The 16,480-nt window shown below is 37.9% G+C and overlaps 1 protein-coding gene across 2 annotated transcripts in view; it reads right to left on the bottom strand.

Moving 5' to 3' along the window:
* Positions 1-16,017, bottom strand: part of NKD2 (NKD inhibitor of WNT signaling pathway 2) — a 95,790-nt gene extending 79,773 nt beyond the window's left edge. The window contains exons 1-3 of one of the 2 annotated variants that reach the window (XM_051969800.1): positions 15,900-16,017; positions 15,623-15,652; positions 14,742-14,839 (exon numbers count right to left, since the gene is read on the bottom strand). In XM_051969800.1, the coding sequence (XP_051825760.1) occupies positions 14,742-14,839; positions 15,623-15,652; positions 15,900-15,924 (153 nt within the window). In that variant the 5' untranslated portion in view covers positions 15,925-16,017. The remainder of the gene's footprint in view (positions 1-14,741; positions 14,840-15,622; positions 15,653-15,899) is intronic. The other variant, XM_051969801.1, reaches the window with a different exon arrangement.
* Between the last annotated feature and the right edge of the window lie 463 nt (positions 16,018-16,480).

Below are 16,480 nucleotides of genomic sequence, written 5' to 3'. Positions count from 1 at the left end.
CAGATTAGAAATTTATTTGCAAATTATAGCTATTTAGTCAGTTAGTAATCATTTGTTAAGTACCTATTATGTCCCAGACATTGTGATAAGTGCTGAGGATACAAAGGCAATAGATAGTACCTGCTCTCAAAGAGCTTCCTGTCTAATAAAGCAGACATTATTTACATACAAAATATACATGACAAATTAGAGATAATCCACAAAGAGAAAGTACTAGCACCAAATAGCAGTAGAAAAGTCTTAAAATCTTAGGGATTTCTTTTTTTTTTTTTTTTGGGGGGGGGAAGGAAATGAGACTGTGGTATTAAATAATATTAACAAAATTAACATACAGAGTGTCTATTATGTGCTGTTTTGAAATATTGTCTCATTTGATTTTCACAACAATCTTATGAAATAGGTGCTATTAAGACTCCTATTTTACAGATAAGGAAAGTTTAGGCAAACATAAGTGAAGTGACTTGCTCAGGAACAGCTAGTAAATGTCATTTCTGAATTTGAATTCAGATCTTTCTGACTCCAGGTCCAGCATTATGGTGCCACCTAGTGACTTATCTAGACTCACATAGACAATAGATATCAAAATAAGAATTTATATAAGAATATATACATATATATGATATTTCTATAAGAATATATAACAGGTCTTCCTCACTCCAAAGTCAGCTCAACATATAACATCATGATAATCCCTCTCTCTTCTCCCCACTGATTCATATCATAATCCTTCCATAATTGACTGAACAAGCTATGTAAGTTACTAGAGCCAAAAATGTCACCACCTGTCCCAGTGATGTGGCTCTCTGAATTTAGTTAGGCTGGTCTTCAGATGACAGACACATGTAAACTGTTGTTGGGCTCCTCCCTGCTTGGAGCCATCCCATCTTCTTAGAAGCTGTTAGAACTTGTATTCCTCTAGTTTAGACCTTGAAGAACCCAGAGCCACCTCTAAGCAAGGAATAAGGCACTGAATGGCATTGAATAGCTTTGGAATAGCTGAGATTATATCCATTGTTTCCAAAATTAAGCAACATCCACAGTGAAAACCACGAAAGTCATTTTCTGTCAGATGTGAAGATTCTAATGGGCAAATTCTCCTTCGTTTATGAGAACCACAAAGTAAGAATTCACAATTCAAATAAAAGTCTTGGATGAAGCAGTTCTATATTTGAGTTCTATAAAGTGTCACAAAGTTTAAAAGCCTACATCTAATTTTTTTCTTCCCATTTCAGGTTTTACAAGTGAACATCATTTAATATAATTTTCCTTTGAAATACTTAATCCCAGGGTAGACCCAGAGCTTTTCTTAATTGCCTTATAGCTTTAGAGCTAGAATGGACATTAGAAGTTATTGTTCAAATCTTCAATTTACAGATCAGATGAGGTAACTGAGTTCCAGAAGAATGAAGTGAATGGCATAAATTGACACGAGGAAGTTCACACAGAGATGGGATTTAAATCCAGCTCTTCTTTTTTGGTTAAGGCAATTGGCATCAATTGACCTGTCCAGGGTCATATAGCTAGTAAATGTTAAATTCCTACAGCTAGATTTGAACTCAGGGTCTCCTGACTCCAGAGCCAGTGCTCTATCCATATACCAACTAGTTAACCCAAGCCCAGTTTTTCTAACTTCAAATCTAATCCTCTTTCTGGAACATGATGTTGGCTTTACTGACTACTCTACATGGTCTCCCTCGTAGGAAAAGATAGAAAAAGAAATTCCATTCAGAATAATTACAGAATATATAAAATGTTTGGAAATTTACCCACTAAAATTTACAGAGAAACTTCATAAATATATATACCATTTACAGGGAAAAAAAATCAAAACTAACCCTAGATAATTTGGAGAGATATTAATTGTTCATGGTTGGATTGTACCAATATAATAAATCAAACTAAGTTAATTTATTTCTTCAGCATTATACCAATCAAAACACCTAAGGATTGCATTGCAGAGTTAAAATAAAAAGAAAACCAAAATTAATCCAGAGAAACAAAAAGTTCAAGAATTTCAAGGAAAATAATGAAAAAAAAAGGGAAGGAAGGAGCACCTCGATACCAGATCTAAAGTTACACTATAAATCTGTAAATGTCAAAACTATTTGGTATTAGTTAAAAAAATAAATAGGTTGATTAATGATACAGATTAGGTATACAACATATAGTATTCTGGTGACTGATAAACCTATAAAAACTTGAGTTCTTTTTAGAGAGAACATTAAGTCTGTAAGATGGAAAAGGTCTGTGGATGAGTGTGGGGATGCAAAGATTGATATAAGAGCCAATGGGATGCTCTGAGAAAAGAAAGCATCTAGAAATAAGAGTCAACATTGTCACTTATCACCTTCATGGTCCCCAAGATGCCTCTTCCCATTACAGATCAGTGGTGTAACTTTCAGCAGAATCAGATGCAGCTTACAGACTATTGGCCAACTGCCTCACTGGCCAGAGTTTGCATATTCTTGTGCCTAGAAGGACTCCAGGCAGGTGTTAGTTCTGCTTCCCAGCCAAACCAATAATTTCTTTTAAAAAAAATTCTGTCCAGGGAGAAGATAGAAGATGGAGCAGCTGGTCATGAGACAGGACATCATCATCACTGCTAGTGATCGAAAGAGGGGCCTCGAATTCTCCCCCTTCAAGCTCTTTGATGTTTCTCTGGAGCAGATGGCAAATCCAATTAACCAACTGTTTGAGAAAACGCCCAACCATTCTCCCTCCCCCATTCCTTAAAAACATCCCCCAACCAAGCACTTCTCTAGCCTATAACCTATCCACCAACCTTCTCTTTGCCCTTGTAAAAACTCTTTACTATTTCATTGGAGTGAAAGGAAATTAGTGCTCAAAGCTTGAATTGCATTTAAATACATTTTCTTTTACTGATGAATACAGGGGAAACACGTTTACAAGGTCTATTAAAATTGGATATTTGGGACACAGTTAAAAAAAAAGCCCACCCTCCTTTCCAACTAAAACAACATGGAGGAATTATAGTAATTGGCTTTGGAAATGAAAGAAAAAAGGCACAACCCTCTTCCCCCCACCCCCCTCCAAGTCCTACCTCCAACTTAAAACTCCTTCCAGGGGGAAAAAAAGGTTCACCATGTAAAAATGTGGGTTAACAATATGGTGACACTGACACATCCCAGCTGGGTGCTGGAAGGCTTTCTAAAATGTAGGGGGAAGGGGAATCAAAGCACAGCAATAACATTAGTTTCATTGAGAAGTTCATGACCATTCTAGAAGAAAATATAATGTGGCAGGAGAACTCTTACTTGATCTCAAAAGTCTGTGTTGAACATTTATGAACTGAGAGAGAAAGTTTAAATTATTAGATCTACCCTGAGGAAGAAAAGAAATTCAGTGCAATGAAATCCTCCCCAAGAGAGGAGTTCTATTGGCCACAGAGGATCAAGGAAGCCCAAAGCTTTAGGACCAGGACTTGTTGGGAGGCAGTATGGTCTGAATCCAAAGTTTTCTCCATTATAACACTACGTCCGATATCATACAGACCATCATGGTCCCCAATGCCACAGTTTGCCTGCTCCCTATATGTGTGGAAGAGCCTGTTATAAGCAAGAAATCCCAGTGAGCTGCACCATGTTGAAAATTTTCATTCTCTAGACTAGTGGTATCAGATTCAAATAGAAATGGGTCTTTGTGAGTTGCATATTGACTGAGGAAACCACCAGTTAATATTATCTATGTTGTATTGCATTTTAAATTTATTTTATTAAGCATTTCTCAATTATAATCTAGTTTGGGCCAAACTTGGAAGTTTTGCAGACCACAGAGCTATGGATTTGATTCCTCTGCTCTATATCTGGGGTTCTCAAATTTTTGGTCTCAGGACCCCTATATACTTAAAAATTATGGAAGATCCTTTCAAAAAAGTTTTTGTTTATATGGGTTATGACTATTGATGTCTTCTCATATTACAAATTAAAATACCTTAGTGTTATTATAATAATAGTTTTGGCCTTATGGACTTCCTGAAAGAGTCCCAGGGACCACCTAGAGTCCCTGGATCACATTTTGAGAACTGCTGCTCCAGACTAATAGAGTTGATGAGGCTGGGATGATGGTGGGAAAAGATGACGACCTTATAGAGATGGGAGGGACACATACAAATCTCAGGGAAGAGAACCAAACCACACCTCTGCTTAGTGGAACAAAGCCAAATCCAAAGGGTGTAATGAGCTGGGTTTTGTTCCTTATACTTCCACATTTATGACTTTGGAAATTTAACCAAAGCAAATCTAGAATAGTCTCTTCTTTATTTCCATGTGAAGTGAAAACAAAGTTTCTCAGCCTAATGAATAGGTTGTGTTTTTTCCCCTGAGAAAGCTAAGAATTGTTTCAACTTCTTTACTCCTTAAAGGGATTGAGAAGAAAGTGTAGTCCACATAACTGATGTAAGTAAATGTTAGGAGGCAACATTACTCCAGGCTGTACCATACTTTAAAAAATGAAAAAAAAATCCAAATCCTGGGAGAAAGAGGTCTCTTTTCCCTAGAAGAATTTTTGCTATTTTCTGTCTTGTGGATTCTAACTTCACTCCAAACAACACAAAGTTTAAACTCCAACATGAAAGGGCTTTTGTAACCTGACTACAGGGACTTTTCTACATGCTTCTAAGAGCAACTAAAGGAGAAAAGAAGCCAAAAAAAAAAAAAAAAAAAAAGAAAAGAAAGAAAAGAAAAGAAAAAAGGACAATAAGAATCCCTTAGTTCCTCTCTAGAAAATATGATGGATGGTATTGGTTTAACAGTCCTACCCAATAAGGAGATAATTATAAACAAAAGATGGCACCCCTGAGAAATTAGAATTTGATAGAAAAGAGATAAGAATGTAGAAAAAAGGAAGAAAAAGATCCCCCCTAAATGTCCTGACATACAATCTTTGATTACTCTTTTTAAGAGCAGGCCTGTGGCTTCCCTGGGCACTGATCCATTCTCCAATATGTACCTCACCTGCAGGAACTTCTGCCAGATGAAAGCTCAAACAGAGAACAGAAGAGACTACAAATGGAATGATTTAAAAGGAAGGGAAAAACCAGAACTCCCTCCAGTCTAAGAGGTAACTAACTGTGAGTAGAATGAAAATAGCTGCTGACCAATCCTCCAGAAGTAATAAAAACAGAGAGCTGACATTCTTTTTCCTTTTTCTCACCCATCACTGGACAGAGAGCACCTGGCTGCCTGGAAGAGAAATCAAAATTGAAAGGAGCTTGTGGGAAACTAAGCAACACTAAGGTGGGCAGGATAGTTATCCTAGAGGTTATCAGAAATGGTCAATGGCAGTGTGAGGAGGAAGGTGCAACAAAAGACTACAAATCCCACCTTTGTAGCTTATTCCCTGCGTGACCCTACACAGGTCGCTTCATCCATGTGGGTTCCCATTTCTTCTATTAATTAAGACGATTGGAGGAGATGGTGACATTTGGGACTCAGGAGATGCAGTTCTGAATCTGAAGTCACTCCTCCATTTGGATCTGTACTACTTACTGAGCACATTTTTCACTGGCTTCCCCTTGGAAGACAGGGGTTCTTAGATTACTTGTACTCATGTCTGATCTAAAATTAACATGTGAGGCGAGGAGCATGACGTCTTCCAGCCATCAATGATGTTTTCTAAAAAGTTCCTCAGAAGTAGAAAGAGATTCAAGTTGGGGCTGCTCTATGAATAAATCCTTTGAGTTGCCTGCCTCACCACAATGCCCATAGGATCTCCAGCAAGGAGAGTGCTCAGCAATACCTTTCCTCTCTTAGAAACAACTGTCAGGTCTCGTTCAACTTGGTAACAAACCACACACTAACACTGGCAGGGTGCCGTGACCGCATTTCATTCTGGACTTCCATAGAGTTCTGGATAATATTTCTTTAATAACTTCATAAGATTATATAAGGCTTTTCCTTCTAAACCTAGTTATTTTTCTGAAGTCAGTTTATGGTTTCCTCACAAGCCTTAGTCAAACCCAAACTGGGAGAGGTTTTTGTAAGACACCTGCAGGATGTAATTCGGCTCTGTCCAGTTTGGGTCATTTTCCTTTGAAACGTAAGCACTGACTCAACCTGGTTTGCTTTCATCAACTCCTGGTTCCTGTTGGAATGACTCTCTGTACACTTCCAGGTTATTTCGGAAAGCTCCAAATGTCAAGAGATAAACTGTGCCGGACTCTGATTCAGAAACTTTTTTCCATTTAAAAAGGCAACAACAACAAGAAGTCACTAACTCACTGAAGTTAGCCAAAAAGACAGAAATGGCTTCCTTTCATCAATGGAGAAACAGCATTACAGCATGTCTAGCAAGAACAAATATAGTAAGTGAGGGACATGAAACTAAATCAAATAAGCAAGGAAGAGATACAGAGACTGTAGCCAAAAGGAGACTTTTCCATGCCAAGGAGCCTCCGTGAATCTTTCCACTGCTTTTCTTTTCTTTTCTCTCCTACAGAAGAGGGAAGGCTGTTAAATTCTTTAAATCAGTTTGATTAAATTGAGAGTTCTGAATCTGGGGCTATGAACTAAAAAATTTGTTAACTGTATTTTGATGAAATGATTTATATTTGCAATCCTATGTATTTTATGCATTTAAAAACATTCTGAAAAGGGGTCCCCAGGCTTTACCAAAAGGATCTATTATACACAAACATTGGAGAATTTTAGAATTAAGAAATATAACAAACATTTATTAAGTTTCTATATATGCAAGACACTGTGCTAAATGGTGGGAAATATTCCTGTTATCAGTCAGATTCCACCACTAGATTTCCTCTACCAACAGAAATCATAATCAGATTAACTCAGTAAATAAGGGTTTGATCAGGAGAAGCTAGATGGATAGAATACCAAGTTAAAACACTGTCTTGGACACTTACTAGAAACTCTTCTACCAGGTCCCATTACATTATTACTGTATCTCATATACAAATAAATGTGAATAATTGAGACATACAGGCTACAATTCTGTCACTTACCATGCCCACATTTTTCTACTTTTCTAAATGTATGAGGATTTAAGCTATGGTTGGCTAGTTTCTAAAGAAACAACAGTAATTCTCTCAAATATTAATATTGCACCAAATTTAGTTGAGAGCTCAGATGTTTTCAGCCACCAGAAATAACTTTAAAGAGATGATAGTCAAGATCTCTATAATAGTATTCACCTTATTATTTAGCATAGCTGTTCCAAATTAGAACTAAAACTAAATCTTATTAACAACAACCATATCAAACAGGCTTATCCTAAATAGATATTAATTGATAATAATGATATTTATATGGAGCTTTAGATTTACAAAAACTTTTACAAATATTATCTCATTTAATCCTCATAATAATCTTGGCTGGTGGGTAACTATTATCCTTATTGTATGTGTGAAGAAACTGAGGCAGACAGAAATTAAGTGACTTGTCTCAAATCAAAGAGTATTTGAGGTCAAATTTGAATTCACGTCTTTCTGAATCTTTCTCTTGGTCCAGGATTTTATAGTTGTTTTTTTTTTTTTGATTGATCCCCCAAAACAATTATCAAAAGATTATGGTACAAATAATAAACAACAAAACCACTATTTCCATTGATAAAGAATAAATCACTAAAAATGAACAGAGATGTCTTAATAGCTTACTTTCATCATAGCTCTAACCCTTAAAGCCTTTTAAAAAGATTTTACATAAATTCTCCAAAAAAAACCCCAAACAAACAAAAAGAAAAACAACATGTGATGGGAACCATAGATATCCCACAGCTGAGGAAATCTGCACTCAAAAAAACTAGTTGACTTACTTATGATCACATAGCCAGCAAGGATCAGGGATGGGCTTTAAACTGAGATCTCTCCTGATGCTAATCACATTCTTCCTTCCAGTATTCCACACTGTCTTTTCATATGAACTACAAAATCTTGATGGTTGCCAAAATCTTGTCTATTGAAATCTATATTTAAACCTTTCATGAGATGTTCATTTTTCAACTTTGATGATTTTTCCCCCTAAAAATTATATAGTCTTTTATGGAAAATCTGTCAAGTTGTCTGAAAATGGATTGTGTCTTTAAGTTTACCATCTTCTAGTTAAACTATAATACCATATTTTACTATAATATTCTATTCTGGATCATAATGGCTTACCATGGTCTTAGAGTAATTTTTCCAGTAGCAGAAATGAATTTATGTCAATCCATTCACACTTCCACCCAGTTGTTCTTACTAGCACCCAAGGAAAACTTTGCAAAGAATATTGTACACATCTGGATGGGAGTCTGTGGCCTGAGAACATGGGATTGTTGAACCTTTGACCATAGTTTCATACTACCATGTACTAAACAATTTTACAAAGTGAATCCAAATCTCTTAAGTGTAATAATTTGCTATTTGCATTTGTAATATTTTCTTTAAAATTAGATCTCTGTTTAGATGGAAGGCAACATATAGACATCTATTCATGAGTGTATAGAAGGGAATGATGATTTTCTTTCAAGATCTGAATTTCTGATAGTTATAATAGGCCTTATGTTCTTTTAAGGAAAAGCAATATGTAAGTTCTTAACTAATAAAACTAAAATTCTGTAGGTAAATATGCCACAAATATAAAAGTGATGGAGAAAGAAAACAAACTGTTACTCAGTTGGCACAAAATTTTTGTGTATATTGGCCTTTTTTCCTGCCTATGAATTTCTTTTTCTTACAAACTTCCAAAAATCAGCTAATAAAACCATGGCAAATCATGCAGACTAACTGGAGGGGAGCTGATATTACAGCTCAAGAAATCTTTGCTTTCAAAACTCGGAATTTCAGCCCACTGACTCATAAGTAACACAGGACATGTTCTCAAATTATCTCTCCTTTCTGGACAGTAGAATTGGTCAGTTTGTAAAACAGATACAGGTAACCTCCAAAAGCAGGAAATAGTTCATGAAATTTACTTTGGAAGAAACCTTTGAGATCCAACTCACTAATTTTAGGGATAAGAAAGATTAAATGATTTGAAGGGTCACACAGCAGAGTAAGAGAAGTCTTTGTTCTTGTCATTGTACTATAGCCCGTTGGTCCAATCTGTTTCAGAAGAAAGCTCTTTGTTTTTTCATGTCTGATTTCCATGGGAAATTGAAAAACCACTTTTAAGTTATTTAGGATAATTCCTTTGTGTCAGCAATGATGCTATGGTGAAATAGAATGCCATTACTATTTCATGTTTAAATTCTCTCTCAATTATTTAAAAAAAAACCTTCTTTAAAGTCCCAAACTAAGATAAACTTTCCTAACCAAGAACTAGCTAAATTTACTCTGAATATAGATTCACTAGCTAAAACACTTTTCAATGGCAGGGTCATTTTTTTTTAAAGAGAACTGTATGTTAAACATAAATGTGACTATGTCTGAATGACAGTGATAAATATACATCACTTTTCTCCATAGGGCACTTGTTATATACAACAATTTCAATCCAGATTTTCTTTTTTTTTTCCTATTTTTTATTTGAACTAATTGCAAACTGAGAAAAAAACAGAAAAGAAAAAAAAAGAAAAACAGAAAAGGAAAGTAAAAACCAAAACAAAACAAAATATTGTCATGTACCCAGCAGACCATCAGGGAGGATTCAGTCCACATTTTCTAAACGTTCAAAGCATCCTCATCTTTTAAAATGGAAATTGCTCTGGAGGAGCTATCATCAGCTTAAAGGAAGGTGTCTTGGGAGACCTTGCTGAGCCAGATAACACTTAGAGGGGTTTCTTCTCCTCTTAGAATGGTATGTAACAAAAAACTGGATTAGATGATGTATCACTAGCATTCTCCCTTGCAGGTTTAATATGCTATGACTTTATGGAACCCAATCAGAAGAAATAAATTGTGAATGAAATCTCAGTTCTTCAGAGAACTCTTTAAGTTGCCAGGATCCCATCTAACCTTAGAACAGCTCACTTATGCCTTGTAACCTTAGGTTTCCACAGCATCCTCATCTGAGGAAATAAATAGGTTGGTTTAAATGAGACTCCTTCTACTATTACTATTTGGCGATTCTCTCTATTAATGATTCTTCCAGGACCTTTATATTAAAGCAGATGTGACTAAAGATGGCTTCACAGCTCCCCATTCTAATAACCAAACAATTTTCAACTGAGTCATTTTCTGGAAAAGCAATTGTATCGCACCATTTCCCTCTGCTTTTGTCAAGCAGAGTTTATCAAAATTCTTGGCCAGTCAGTAGAAACTTATTAAGTGCTTGCTATATGCCAGGCACAGTACTATATGGGAATACAAAAAGGGGCAAAAGATGGTTCCTGCTCTCGAGGAGCTCACAACCTAATAGTGAAGACAACAAGCAAATAAAAAAGGAATACTTAAAAGAGGGAAGGCACTAAAGTTAAGAGGAGTTGGGAAAAATTTCTTTTAGAAGATTGGATTTTAGTTGGAACTTGAAGAAAGTGAGAGATGCCAGGAGGTGGAGATTAGGAGGAAGAACATTCCAGGTGTGGGGAACAAGCAGAGAAAGTGCCAGAGATGAGAGATGGAGTATTGTTCTTGGAACAGCTAGGAGAGCTTTGTCATTGGATCAGAAGAGTATGTGGCAGAAAGTAAGGGTGTAGGAAGATTGGAAAAATATGGAGGAGGAATGGACTAGGTTATGAAGGGCTTTGAACACCAAACAAAGGTATATGGATTGGAGTGAGGAGAAGCTTGAGGCATATCAGCAAGTTGGGAACAATGAGCTGAAAAAAATAAGATGAAATTTAACAGGGATAAATATAAAGTCTTGAACATAGGTTCAAAAAGGGGTCTAAGTATAGAATAAAGAAGATTTGTCCTAATAATCTGGCTAGGTGGTTTAACTTTACTGAAAGCATGCTCATTGTCATCCACTGCTAACATACTGCCAAAAAAGAAGTAAAACACTCATATTTTCAAAGGAGACAATCTCTGTACTCTGAAACTATTAGTACATACACGGTGGAATTTATGTGCTCTGAGTGCTAGCATTTTAAAGACAAGTACTGATGAGCTAGAATATGTCCAAGGATATTGAAAAGCTTGGAAACCATGGTGAGCTAAAATATATCCAAGGATATTGAAAAGCTTGGAAACCATGGTGTATGAGGAACAATTAAAACAACTGAAGAGATTTTTCTACCCTCAAAAAGAGAAGCAGAGCATGATACTTGTGAAGGGCGGTGACATGGAAGAGGAATTCTATGCAGAAAGAGGTAGCTAAACCAGGAAGTTAGTTGATAAAAAGGTCACTGGGAAGAGGAATTATTTCATTTTTGTTTCCATAGCCTCTGTGCCTGACTGATGAAAGTTAGAGGAGGCATTTTTTAGCTGAACAAAAGGAAGAACCTTGTTATAATTAAAGCTAGTCAGAAATGGAATTGCTTTTGGAGATAATTCCTTATAATTGGAGAAGTACCAATGAGGCTGTCAGGGATGTTGGAAGGGAATTCCTAATACAGCTAAAAGGTTGAACTGAAAGGTCTTTTCCAATTCCAAGAAGCTATGGGTTCAAGAAGAATATGAGCAAAAGCTTTTCATATCTGCCATAGTGGAGGAGACTTTTCATAAAGAAACATTCGCCCTTTTAAAATCAATCCTAATTCAATAAGATGCAGCACAATAACACATATCAGATAGGATAATCAATTCAAATTTTGTAGAGGTTTACAATATCAGATACACTTGGGGAAAATACTTGAATCTTACTTGTTTGAACCTGCTTTTATTTTTCCTCCACACCCCATTCAGAACAAGTAGGCAAACTTACCTTTATCTAATAGATCAGTTTCCAAAGCATGCAATAGACTAATTCAAAGGGTTTTAGAAACATTATTGATTTGATCACACCCTATGGAGCAGCTAATAAGAGTTTTGTTTTCAGATAAGGGAGGAGAAGGTATGGAAAATGAAAAACATCTAAAGTCATAAAAGAACAAGATTTAATAGCAATTTTAGGAAGTCTTTACCACAACCTGGTAATCCACAAGTATTCCTTCCCTCATCTTAAAAAATTGTAAGGAAATTAATGACATATAAATGAGAGCTAGATAAGATGTGTAAGACCAAGTCAGATGGGGAGCAGACAGACAGAAAGACATAGGGACAGAGAACTAAAGAAAGAAACAGAGATATAGAAAGAAAAAAAGACAAAGATAAACATATGTGCACACTCATCTACACATGTGCACACACATACACACACATACACAAATCTCCCTATCCACTTGGGACAATAGGGAATTCATAGAAAAAGAAATAGACAATATTTTAATTCTGCCAGAAATAAGAATGGGTAAACATCTTAAGCAAGTTTGTAGATGGAAAAAAAATGCTGAGAAATAGTATATATAGGTATTCCTCCTAAATATGTAAAAACATTTGCATAGTTGGTACCTTTTAAAATGTTATCATTTTGGCAAATATTTAGTTTGCCAAGAGTTTGTGTTTCCTATATTAAAAGTGGTAGGAAATATTAAGCATGATTCTTATTCTATGTGTGTGTATAAAATTTGTGCTTAATACTTTCTACCACTTTTGATATGTGATTTGATAAATTAGGAGTGCATGTATACATACACACATATACACACATATGCACACATACCTAGCCTAACCACACACACACAGCCCCGTTCCCCCCAATATATCACATCCTAATCCCAGTTTCAGGGAACTACAGTAGTGTTTTGCCCACATATAAACATATACATAGACTAGAACTTATCTTAAATGATTTAGGTTCAGATTCATTTATGTGAAGACTAATATGGGAAAAAAGCAGAACTAAATGCTCTGGAGATCAGTTTCATTAGAACAGTCTTGCAATTCCATTAAGTATCATGCCATAAAATCCACTGGAAAGTTTGGGGAGGTATGGTGATGGTGGGGGTGGGGGTGGTCTGGGGGTGGGGTGGGCTGAGTTACTTGGTTTGGCAGTCTACATTGATCACACTGATGGGAGTGCTGCCAAGTAGTCATTTCATTCTGCCTGGGGACAAAAATTTGGTGGGTCCTGTTTACCAGATGTTATCTCCACACATGAACAAATCTGCTGACTCCATGTGCCTACCATCCACTTTGGCCATATAATCCAAGCTCATGAATGAATCCAAGTCAATTAGATTTTTGGGTAGAGTTTGATCTGGCCACAGTTGTATGAGCCATATTAATACTTGACTGGTGCTGCCGGAAAGCTGATTCTGGCATCTGAAAATGTCCAAGAACCATCTCCCTTTCAATTTTCTATAAATGAATTTTCCTATCTACTCGCAGTTGGTTTATGCACATTGGCAAATGAAGAGGTGAGATTCTGATAAAACAGAATAATAATACTTATACTAATCTAGTGTATTTTTCCATATATATAAGTATATATGTATACATATATATGTGTATATATATATATATATATATATATATATATATATATATATAATCTTATTTGAACCTTACAACAATCCTATGAAGTATAGGGCTTTATTATCATAATTTTATAGAGGCTTGGGAAATTAAGTACCTTGTCCCTGGTCATACAGTTTGAAAGCAGAAGAATTTGAACTTGGTATTTAAACTTTTGAATATTCTATGAATCAATCAACCAACAGCATTTATTAAATGTCTAAAATGTTTGAGTCAGTGTTATGGGTAGGGGACACAGAGGCAAAAATGAAACAATCCTTGTCCTCAAGTAGCTTACACTCTACAATAAGACCATGATGCCAGTCCTAAAGGCAAGATTCCCTCTACTTTAGAAAATGCTGTTTTACATTCAAAATACCTCTCATTGCCTAGAGACCAATGTGCTTCATTACATCAAAATCAGGGTCTCTAAAACTTTTTTTTTTTTTTTTTTATGGCATAGGTTCTTTTCCCCCCCAGCCTGGTGAAGTCTGTGGACTCCTTGGAATAATGTTTCAAATGCATAAAACAAAATGCACAATAATACAAAGTCAATTAAAATTATGTTGAAATATAGTCTTCCAAAAAGTTTTTAAAAAATATGTTCATAGACCAAAGCTTAGGAACTCTTGAAATTGTATACTTCAAAGTGGGGAAACAATGAGAAAAACAAAGAAAAGAGTAAAAATGTTCAACTACACTTCGTATAATAAGGAAACTTCTATGGAACGATCCATGAGTGTGAATGCATTTCCAATACCTATTAGAGTTTAATCAAAGGTTCTTTCCAAAGTCTAGCCACGTCAATAAGAGTTTAATCTCCTCTCAGTCTCCATTAACTTAGACCCATGATTCTTCCTTTTTCTTCCAAGGAACATACTTCTTTTGGTCAGAAAGAAGAGGTAAAGTGGGCAGCAACAGATGGCATTTGCTCTACTGTCTTCAGGTTTTTAGCATAGTTGGTAAATGGTAGGTAATGGCATTCTAACTGATTTAAATACAAAAGGGGCTTTCTGTTTTCACTTTACAGGTAAAATCAGTCTGCTCTGGAGGCTGTACCTCCCTCTATTTCCACAGATATCTTAAATCTTCTAACCCAAACAAATGGGAGATATTATACACTTATGATGCATAATTTCACACTAGGAACCGGCTCACTTCCTATTATTTCTGAATAAATACTGGGGTTCCAAGTAAGGATGAAAGAAGAATAATTCTTCTTCTCTGGAAGAAGCCAGAGCATCAACACGAACTTATCACTAGAAATGAACCAAAAGGTTAGGATGAAAGGTCTTTCCTCTGTCGGGTTAGGCAGCTGCTCAAACTAGGCGGGATACATGATAGGGTCTCTCACCTGTTTGTCTCTCGACCTGTGCTCCCCGACTCCAAACCTGTCTCCTTCTTCCAATCCTTTACGGTTGCCCACGTAGGAGTTCACTACAAAGCTGTCCCCTGCAATACCGGGTCAGCACGGGACACATGAGGAAAAGACAACCCAAAGGAAAGGGGGAAAAGCAAACTATTAATGAAGGCAAAAACCACACACTTCCTAGTGGTTACAAGATGCGCTTCCAGAGACAAGCCAGAGGCAGGAGGCACACTACAGACTTGCACGGGATTGGGGCATGTGCGGAGAGGGGTCGTATGGGCGGAGTATTTCTTTTACAGGAGAGAGCCCGCGGGAGATAAGCAGCCAGGAGGGGCTCACCCAGTCTAAAGTGAGGTCCCATAGTGGCCAGCAGTCTTTCCCAGCCAGTTTTAACTATTTCCCAAACTTCTCTTTAACCCCAGCTGAGAGGAGCAAGATATACAGAATCCAATCACTCCCAAGAGAGGAAAATCAGTCTTTTAGATTTCCATATCAAAGGGTGATCAAAGCTTATCCCTTCGGGGGTAGGAAAAGGCAAATTTTGCAGTCAGTTGAGACGACTTACCCCGAGGGCTTAGAAGGAGATACCCGGGGTTACTTATTAACCTCCTCCAATCCCTCCCGGGTCAGTGAACTAAACAAACGCCAACCACCAGGCTGCAGGGAGAGCAGCATCTTCTCCCCAGGACCGAAGGCAGCATCTTCATCCCTCCTCCCGCACACCCAGATGGAAGTAAAGGGACGGGACGAAGCCCAGACCCGGCTAGCACCCAGCAGGCCCTTCGCAGCAAGCACTCCTGTCGGATCGTTATCCCTCCACTCACCACCTCCCCTCCCCAAACCCCGGATTCCCCCTTTCCTCTCACCTTCTGGGTTTTCTCTTCTCTTGCATGCTGCTGTCACCAATTGGCAAAGGCAGAATAGAAAAGAGGAAGAGACAGGAGGTGGGAAGCCGAGGAGAGGGAGAGGAGAAGGGAAAAGGGGGGGAAAACACAGTTGAGATATCTGTTTTTCAACACGCAAAAGGATGCAACATCTTGATGCAAAGTGCCCACCACAACCTGCTCTCTCCCTCTGTAACCCAATCCCAGAAACCCTCTCCCCTTCCCACTTCCCAACAGCAGCAAGAACTCAAGCTCTTACCGTGTTTGGACTGAAATTTCCCCATTCCGCTCTCCACACTCTCTTCTCTTGTCAGTGCAGCCCGTTCAATCCGTCCTACTCTTGCGGGAGTCTCTTCTTCCCCCAGTGTTCCCACCCTTCCCACCCACCCACCCCCAGCTCTTCTTCTGGGGTCTGCAGGCGCTACCGCTGGTCCGGACGCAGATTCCCGGCTCGGGACAAGGCGATCATTCAGGTGCTGATTTGTAATCCAAAAACCAGAGGGGAAGCCCGAAAGATCCACATGGAATCCGTGCAAGGAAAGCGACCGTGCGCAGCAGCTTCTTCCGTGGTCAGTCTTTCTCTAGCTCTCGTTCCCCACGCTCCGCTCAGCCCCTGGTCTTGGGTCTTTGGGAAGGTGGGAGCGAATGAAAGAGGGGAGGGGTAAAGGTCTTTCACCTGGAGACAATATACAATTAAGGATGCGGAATACACCCAGAGATGGCAAGGCGGGAGCGGAAAGCAGCCCCCCTCCAGGCAAGCACAGCAGGGGTGGCGCGGATGCAGATGCTCCAACGCCAGCGCCAGCAGCAGCAGCAGCGGCGGCGGCGGCGGCGGCGATT

The sequence above is a fragment of the Antechinus flavipes genome, chromosome 1 (assembly GCF_016432865.1).
Source record: "Antechinus flavipes isolate AdamAnt ecotype Samford, QLD, Australia chromosome 1, AdamAnt_v2, whole genome shotgun sequence".
Taxonomy (NCBI): domain Eukaryota; kingdom Metazoa; phylum Chordata; class Mammalia; order Dasyuromorphia; family Dasyuridae; genus Antechinus; species Antechinus flavipes.
Note: the sequence above shows the minus strand (reverse complement) of the source record. Positions and strands in the feature narration are given on the sequence as shown.